The 8,925-nt window shown below is 35.4% G+C and overlaps 1 protein-coding gene across 4 annotated transcripts; it reads right to left on the bottom strand.

Moving 5' to 3' along the window:
- Nucleotides 1-1,241: 1,241 nt before the first annotated feature.
- On the bottom strand, nt 1,242-8,721 carry rad51ap1 (RAD51 associated protein 1). Of its 4 annotated transcripts, none has more exons than XM_041258128.1 (10): nt 8,387-8,721; nt 7,959-8,008; nt 6,922-7,069; nt 6,227-6,336; nt 4,934-5,020; nt 4,286-4,432; nt 3,893-4,054; nt 2,899-3,069; nt 2,050-2,181; nt 1,244-1,901 (listed from the first exon to the last, which is right to left on the bottom strand). In XM_041258128.1, the coding sequence occupies exons 1-10, from the start codon at nt 8,401-8,403 to the stop codon at nt 1,774-1,776; spliced, it is 1,152 nt and encodes a 383-aa protein (XP_041114062.1). In that variant the 5' UTR covers nt 8,404-8,721; the 3' UTR covers nt 1,244-1,773. The 4 variants fall into 4 exon arrangements, with proteins under 4 accessions (XP_041114064.1, XP_041114062.1, XP_041114060.1 ...); XM_041258126.1 differs by having other exon boundaries at nt 1,247-1,901; nt 4,277-4,432; XM_041258130.1 differs by lacking the exon at nt 2,899-3,069 and having other exon boundaries at nt 1,242-1,901; nt 4,277-4,432.
- Between the last annotated feature and the right edge of the window lie 204 nt (nt 8,722-8,925).

Genomic DNA, 8,925 nt, shown 5'->3' with positions numbered 1-8,925 from the left:
GGAGTAACTAAATAGCAGCATTATAATAAGCCGTGCTTGAGCCAAGTTCAAGTCTTGAACAAAGAAGACTACGTGGCGACCTAATTCAAGCATTCAAAATTCTAAAAGGTATTGACAGTGTCGACCCAAGGGACTTTTTCAGCCTGAAAAAAGAAACAAGGACCAGGGGTCACAAATGGAGTTTAGAAAAAGGGGCATTCAGAACAGAAAATAGGAGACACTTTTTTACACAGAGAATTGTGAGGGTCTGGAATCAACTCCCCAGTAATGTTGTTGAAGCTGACACCCTGGGATCCTTCAAGAAGCTGCTTGATGAGATTTTGGGATCAATAAGCTACTAACAACCAAACGAGCAAGATGGGCCGAATGGCCTCCTCTCGTTTGTAAACTTTCTTATGTTCTTATGTTCTTAAACCCCAGTGTATCAAAGGTATTGGACAGATTCAAGCATTTACCAGGTGATAGGTGGACAATGATTTAACCTGGACAACGGAGCTAATCTGAAACATCTTTCTGTGCCGCAACTGTGTATTAACGATTTGCCTGTCAGAACAGCGTCAAAGGTCAAAAGCAAGTCTACTTTTAATAATTATATTGAATAACTTTGGGCCATATTTTGAAAGGGTCTTTTTTGAAAGAGGTAAAACACTGGTTAATTTTAAAACTAGAACCAAACATGTAAATTAATCCAAATTAACATGTGTTTATACTAAAGTAATACAAAAATGACTACAAAAGATTTAGAAGTGAGTAGTATTTCGAGATTTACGATTATACTGTATTTACTGTATTTACAGTATAATCGTAAATCTCTAAAAACTACTCACTTCTAAATCTTTTGTAGTCATTTTTGTATTACTTTAGTATAAATACATGTTAATTTGGATTCATATGTTGTTTTTTTCTGACCTTATGTGAACGAAAAGACACACATTTGCCCGTTTTCCCATTGGAAATAGTGATATTTTGAAATATCACTGTCCTGGTCACAAAAGCAAAGTTTGTGGGGAATAATAGCCATTTTCTATACTTTTGAGGCATAAGCAATTAGGAAATAACACTTACTACCCAGGAACAAAAATTGTGTTACATAGTGTTATAAAACAAAATACTGATTTGTTTGTTAAAATCAGAAATAAAGGATGAACAAATGGGGAAAATAAAACTCACTTAATATCACTTTCTTTTTTATTTATTTTTTTTACAAAAAATACACATCCATTTTTGAAAGATTAAAATAAATCTATATAAATTTGATACAAACACAGAAAAAAATAAAAAGGTACTCAGTGAAAATGTAGAAGATAGCATCAGACTAAAATACAGGGCCGTTTTCAAGAAAGTGCAAAGACAAATTTCTTAAAAGGAAAAATTAAGTTTAAACCCATAAAAAAAAAAAAAAACTCATGTACAATAAATAAAATGCTCCTACCTGCAACGAGTTGCCTCTTGAGCATACTAAACCATTTAAATTGTATTATTTCCAAGCTTGCCTGTGCTTCAAAACAAAATCACTGATTTTAATATAAATATTTAAAAGTAAATACAAGCTTTCAGGGTTTGATCTGGACCCCAGTCTGTAAACAGCCCGCTCTAACATAGTTTTAAAAATGTCTCCACCAAATTATGAAAGTAGTATATAATAATATTGTTACAAATACTGCTGCCCCTATACAAATGTCTTATGTGAACTCCCATATAGATCAAATTATTCATAGTTGTAACACACTATAGAAAAAGGGTTCTTGAAGAAGGGCCCAGGCTAAAAGGAGTTCAGTCACTGGCTGCACCTGGGTGCAACGGCTTCACTCTGGCAAACCGGGACAGTCCAAGTCGGAGGCCTTGGCTTGGGGATTTTACTGCCAGATTTTCAGAGGCGCTTGGGCTTCTTCCAATTTGCGCTAGGAAAAAAATTTAAATGAGGTTTGAGGTCTTGAAAAATGTTAACTAAAACCAAAAGATACGTATGTGACTTCAAAAGAATCATTTGGCTCAAATGTTGGTTTACTGGGGTGACATGTTTCTTTAGTTTATTCCTTCTGCGCTCACCTGGCGGGGTCCACTTGGGCTTCCTGGCACCAGATGGGCTCTGAACCTGGAGAGGTTTGGAGGCTGCAAGGGTCACGTTCATCAATATGGGTAGAGATGTGGTGGGAGCTGGACTTGCAGCTGCAGGTGTCACTTTGAACAAGAACAACATTTGTTATCTTGTTTCTGATATGCTGTTTAAGTTTGTTGTGATTAAATATGTACTTAATTTTAAACTTTGTAGCTCCTGATTTAAATATTCCAGTTACAAGAGCACAACACATTGTTCAGTCAGATACAGTAAGCACAGAAGACGGGTCAAAACGGGTGGTGTCTTGTGCGTCAGGTTGTCTAATATAAAGCCAGCTACAACTGCAGTCACACCTCTAATAATAAGAACTTCAGCTTACCTTTTCAAGTTTGGTAGCTGAACTAATACTCTAGTAAGTTCTTTAGGTTTTCTTTATCTTCCTGTGTATTGTTATTATTTAGTATTCTGGTGCTTTTGATAAATCCTCTATTGACTTTTTTTTTTTTTTTATTTAGTATTCTGGTGCTTTTGATAAATCCTCTATTGACTTTTTTTTTTTTTTAATGAATGTTTTTTCAGTTATAATAGTGTTCTTTTATGAGTTAATTGCAACTTCACTCAGGTATTTTCTTTCCCTTTCTTTTGGTCTTGAAATTAGCAGTGCAACTTTGATTGAAGAACGACTGTTTTTGAGTAATACAGTAGGTTTCAATGCTATGGGAGCAGTAAAGGGACTCATGCATTTCTAACCAAAACTAACTAAAGACATTATTCTATGTATTACCCTTTAAGAACCCCAGGGGTATATGACCGCCATACAGCGATTCTGTATAACTGACCTGTCGCACTGAGCCTGGATTTAAGAGGTTTATTTTCTTTCTTTGAACTTTGTGCTTTCGATTTGGTCTCCTTCTTGTTTTCTTTCATTTTCGCCTCCTTTTTAACTGTGAACTCTTCAACATCCTCCTCCTCTTTGTCACTGAAATCAGGGTCGTTCTCTGAACTAACATCTATAATAAGAAATATCTTTGATCGGCACCATGTTCCAACTATCATACAATCTTGACTATTTCCATATCATTCAGCAAAAAAAAAAAAAAAAAAAAAAAAGAAACAGACTCAGACTGCACAAATAATTAATGGGTAATCATAGCCAATAAAAATTCACTCACGGAATGAACATTCTGCGCCACTCAATATCAAACTGGTACCTGCTGTCAGCGATCTATTAGATATGTCACTCACTTAAAGCAACATGTCATTAACTTAAGATCATAACTTGATTAGGATTTATCTTTTGCACGGTTGCCCCCAAATTAATCTATTTCCTGAATGGCGCAATTTTGCATTACAGTACTTTTAATATTCTTGCAAAAATAATTTGATGCTCTGAATTAAACAACTGTGTCAGCCACTTCAGGGTGCAATTACTATGGGCGACATGACTAGGCTTAGTGGCTTGTGTTGGCTGGTCTGGTTGTAGATAATAGTCCCATGAATCAGTATCATAGGTTCCAGTCAACTTGTCCCAAAATCAGGTTGGCCCAAGCATTGTCAGACGCAAGTCAAATCAGATGGAAGTAATTTCAGACATAAGTGAAATCATACGTACAACTCAGATTACGTTGAAATCAGTCAAGTCCACTCAGACCACTGACCTTTACTTTACAAAGACAGCAAGTAAATCAAAAGTGAAACTGCATAATTAAAAACTGCTAATAACATTAATAGTAGTATCATGTTAGATACTCAAAAGAAAAAAAAGTTCTGCTTTGTATTTACATATTTTAAAAAAGTATAACAGTAATAACACAGTGTATCTCTATAACTGACCTGTTGCACTGAGCCTGGATTTAAGCACCTTTTCTTTCTTTGAACTTTGTGCTTTTGATTTGGCCTCCTTATTTTCTTTCACTTTCTCCCCCTTTTTAATTATGAACTCTTCAACATCCTCCTCCTCGTCACTGAAATCAGGGTCACTCTCTGAACCAACATCTGAAATAAGAAATATATTTTTTGATCGACACACTGTTCCAAAACATAATTACAAACTATACTGTACAACCTTGACATTAAACCAGAGTTACAAAAACTAAAAATAAATATCCCCCCAACAAAAAACTTCAGTCAATGATTGATAGTTGGGCAATGGCTGAACAAGTAAAGGTTTAAGTAAAAACGAACGAGTGTCAGATTGTGCAGGTATAAATCCCTCACCTGGAGTACCTGGCTCATAGTCCTCATCCTGACCTCCGTCACCATCACCTTCATTATCCAGCAGCATCTTTCTTTGTTGTACTGCTGCATTTGAGGCTGCCTGCCTATGTCTGTTACGACCGGAGGTGTCATTATAATCTGGGATCTTATCCAGGCCTTAGGGGAAAAAAAAAAAAAAAAAAAAGAAAAGAAATACAACAGAACAGCTGCTGACAATACAATGCTGCGCTGAACCCTCTTCTGCACAGCCAGCAAAAAAAAAAAAAACTAGATTCAAAAGAGGTAGATTACGTGGTGACGTTGGCTCTTATTCCTATGAAGACAATTTGGATGCTCTGGCTGATGTCACAAACTATGTATCTATGGCTGGCTCCCAGAACTGAAGAGCAGCGCCTAAATTCAGCTAAAAGCACCGTAACACAGTAACTTCAAAGAGAATCACTCAGAAAAAAAAGCCCCCAAAAAGGTATAATTTTATTTTAAGCCAATTTCCCTTTAATAAGCATTCTGCACTTAAGTTGATTCCTGCTAGTGTAATGCCATTACAAGTGTTAATTTCCTCTAAGAAAATATCCCTTTGTTTCAAAATGTGGTTCACCATATTTTGTGCACCAATGTAATTATCTACAACTTAACTGTCAAACATTTTTGTTTTACCTAAAATGCTAACATTCACACTGCAGTTTGAAAGTAACGTGGCCCCATCCATCTTTGCAACTTCAGAGTCAGCATGAACGTCATTATCTAAAAGTGTCAAATAATAACATTAAACCTGGTCATTAGGTTCACATTTGCTGTGGCGTTAATTCAGTAAATAGACACAGTAAATACAGTTGTCATGGATCACCTTAAAGAGCAACTTGGCACGAGTACAAACATCATCATTATCTTAAAAGACAGAATCTCTGATTTCATTCTGTTTCTAACTTTAATACAGCTCTCAAAATCATGCCTTTGACCAGAAATTCAAGCACTGAATTAAAGAAAATCCCTTTTGTAGAATAACATACTTTTATTTTAAATGACTTGGAATATAATTTTTTTGCTATAGAAAAGAATATTATACTTTTTACATTTATTAGCTACCTGGAATAAGCTATTGACATGTCACTGTATATCTGGCAATGGTAAGACACATTAACATACTGTAACATACCTATACATAAGATGACCAACTAACTCTGCCGCAGATGTAATACTGTCAGCCACATACTTTATAGTTGGTTTAGTTATCTAGTGAGCTACCATTTCCAGCACATGTTCTTCAAGGGATAAAATTATTTTTTGTGGCCGTTGTGACATAACAGTTTGCAGGGCCACATTTCTAAGAGAGACAGGCTGAGGTAACACTGACAGAATGATTCTGTAAAATTGCTTTTTTGACAGCTACTGGTATCAGTTCAATTTACCCTTCTGATTCTGGAACACCAGATCTCCAGCCAAAAGCAGCAGAGATACTGTACGATGACAGGCTGAGATGCACGATGTGGAAACCAGATGGCTCTCAGATCACCACCCCCACTGCAAGCACAGCTTAAACTCAATGACAAAACTAAGAAATATTCATAAACTTATCATCTATAAATACACTAATGTATTTTTGTAATCTATGGGAAGTATGTTTGACGCAGTTATACCAGTGGTCCTCCAAAGAGTTGGAGTTCTGTTTACATTAATAAATGTGGTAATTCTTTACATCGCAGAGTTAATTCACTTGGAGAGTAGACATAATTCTGAAAGCTCTACAGAGGCCACAGAAAACACAGCAACGTAAATCCAAATAACAAAGAACATACATAAATCTGATTTTCCTACTTACTGACATACCAAGTTGCTTGTCAAGGTACCATTAAAGTCAATAAAGGTCAATAGTAACAATATATTTAGTGCTGAATAACTTAATATTTTTGTATCACTGTGTTATTGGGGAGCAAACAAACCAATTCAAACCTCTCTCTTTTGGGAGACTGACTGCAAAGTTTTCTTCAGCTGTTTGCAGCATTGACAAAGCTAACGCAGCCTCCAAATCCCTTTGATAAAGCCTGTCATCCACAAGTAATCTGTAAGAAAACCATAAACAGCTGTGGAATTATTGAGGTCTATTCATTTGATCTAAACAGTGGTATCTCAAATCAGATCCCACCCAGGCCGTACCTATCCTCAAGCAGAAAGAAAACGGTAACATTATTGAACAATCAAGAAACAACTTCACTGTGCTACATATTGTTATATTTAATACTTTCAAATCATCTTATTACTTCCTCAAAATGTCTACAAAACAGGGAGCACACCACTTTAGATAAATGTTACTGTTATGAAATATTAAAATGTCTTATAATATAGTTTGTGTGGGAGAATATCAGCACAAGTAAAGAGACCAAGTCTTGTAGTTGAGGTGCATCAGGTATGTTTTTTAAGCAGGTGACATCAACAGTACTAATATTGTGAATACAAAAATCTGTATGTTACAGTTTAGGTCATCATTAGGGTTTGTTTGTAATGTGTGGCATAAAGAAGGTGAAAGGGGTGCTCTGATTGGCTGAAAGATCCCCAGCAATTTGGTATATGTCCATAAAATATTGGCAGTACAGTAACACTGATCCCATTTAAATTTAAAAGCTACATCAGGTTTTGATGTAGATTACCTTTCCTCACAAGGTTTCCCCAGAGTTCCACCACGCTCCTGAACGGGGGGCTTCTCGGTCGTCTTCAGCTTTTTCTGTCGCTCTGGTTCTATGGGAGCCACTCGAGGCTTTTTGCTAGGAGGTGCTTTTACACAGGCAAAATCCTCATCTGTTTCAAATGAAGCCACAAGCAGTTCTATTAAATCATGTTTATTTCATGGTAAAGCTCCTTAAAATACTCCATTACCTCAAAGCACACTGTAGCCAGTAAAAAAAGTTTGAAATTGAAAAACATATCTGCATTAGCTCTGTGTAAAAACATGATTTAATTTTTCAGAAGTATCTAGCTGGGTTAGACACTCCCACTGCTCCTGCACCCAGTCCTGGTATATTATTAAAATGAAAAGGTGACAGGAGTTTGAACAATGTGCGTTATTCGGCTATACTCACTGCACAGTACTCTATGAACATTCACAGTATAGCCTCTATGTATATTATACATGTCACATGTACTACCACTAAAACAACACATGATGCAAAGTGACAAAGTGAACTTTCATTTGCTTTGTAGATCACATATGCACAGTCAATGATGAAACGTACATTATATGCACTGTGGCTAATCAAGCACCAGTAATAAAACCTGGAATGTGAGTCTTATTTCCATTCCTGTATGAGATCTACAGATTAAGTGCACGACAGGTAAGATTTTAATAATAATATTAATATCTTTTATATAGCACCTTTCATAGTGGACCACCATCACAAAGTGCTTTACAGAGGTAGGCTATGAATTGGGCAGAGTCACTTACAATAGGACATTAATTTAACATCTCATCCACAGGATGGAGCACAAGGAGGTTAAGTGACTTGCTCAGGTTCACACAATGAGTCAGTCAGTGTTAGAGATGGGATTTGAACCAGTGACCTTCTGGTTACAAGCCCCAGACTTTAACCACTGGACCACACTGACACTACTTTAGGAATTATTGTTAGCTATAACCAGTTTAGATGATATATTACTACTGTATCAAATCCTATTTCTGTTTAACACCTACCTTCATCGTCAAAATCACCAACATATGAATAGTCTACAGGTTTCTTGTTCCTGAACACACACACAACAACAAAAATGCGATGAACAATTAAGTAACATTAAGAAAAGTTTGGTAAAAAAAAAAAAAAAAAAAACACAACACAAAACTATAGGGCATGATAAGTACATCAGAGAATGTATTATTTAATTTGAGTTTTTTGTTTTTGTTTTGTTTTTTAAGTTGGTTATCCCCACTCCTCCAAATACAGTTCTGCCAAACAATTCAGATAAAAACAGTATGAATATCATACTATATCATTAGTCCAATATAACACTTAATTTATTATTTAAGGCTCATATTATTATTTTGTTCCATTTGCTATGCTTCCTTACACAGTGTACACTCAGTAATTATACACAAGTAAGCATTTAGATTTAGTGTTTACAAACCTCGTAGGCTTTGCCATGCTTGTTTGTGGAAATCATGCAAACATCAAATAACAAAAATGGCAATCACGCAGCATAAAAAAGTTTAATAAATAATCATTTTTAAAAATGATCCCTACTTTAATGCCACTGCACACCAAAAAAAACAGCCGAGAGCTACCAGTGATGTTCGGTTAAAAAAAAAAAAAAAAAAAAAAAAAGAAACTCACGGAATAATTAAATAATTACTAGAAAAACGACTATGTTAAAAACATCTCTAAATTGAAAAACAAAAAAAAATAAAAACGATATTCTGCTAAACCAGCAGTACTCCCAGCCTCCTTTCCTTTTCCCTTTCTGATCACAACCCGCCTGAAATGAATTAAACACAACTAGCTTTCCATTTGACGCAGCACTTTCGTTTTTTAAAAATAAACCAATATATATGCCTGTATATATGAACGTTTAATAAGAGCCTTCAAATCACTTTCCCTTTCTCTTATTTATTTATTTATTTTTTACCTTATTGCCTGTATGTTTTTTTTTTTTTCTGAATCAAAATC

The sequence above is a fragment of the Polyodon spathula genome, chromosome 8 (assembly GCF_017654505.1).
Source record: "Polyodon spathula isolate WHYD16114869_AA chromosome 8, ASM1765450v1, whole genome shotgun sequence".
NCBI classification, from domain to species: Eukaryota; Metazoa; Chordata; class Actinopteri; order Acipenseriformes; family Polyodontidae; genus Polyodon; species Polyodon spathula.
The sequence above is the reverse complement of the archived record's forward strand: the minus strand, read 5'-3'. Positions and strand labels throughout refer to the sequence as shown.

Coding starts and splice junctions, on each gene's coding strand:
- rad51ap1 (XM_041258126.1), bottom strand. Junction 7,070..7,958: donor TGGTGATTTTGACGATGAAG/GTAGGTGTTAAA, acceptor CATTTGAAACAG/ATGAGGATTTTGCCTGTGTA. Junction 4,433..4,933: donor TGTGAATGTTAGCATTTTAG/GTAAAACAAAAA, acceptor TTTTCCCCTAAG/GCCTGGATAAGATCCCAGAT.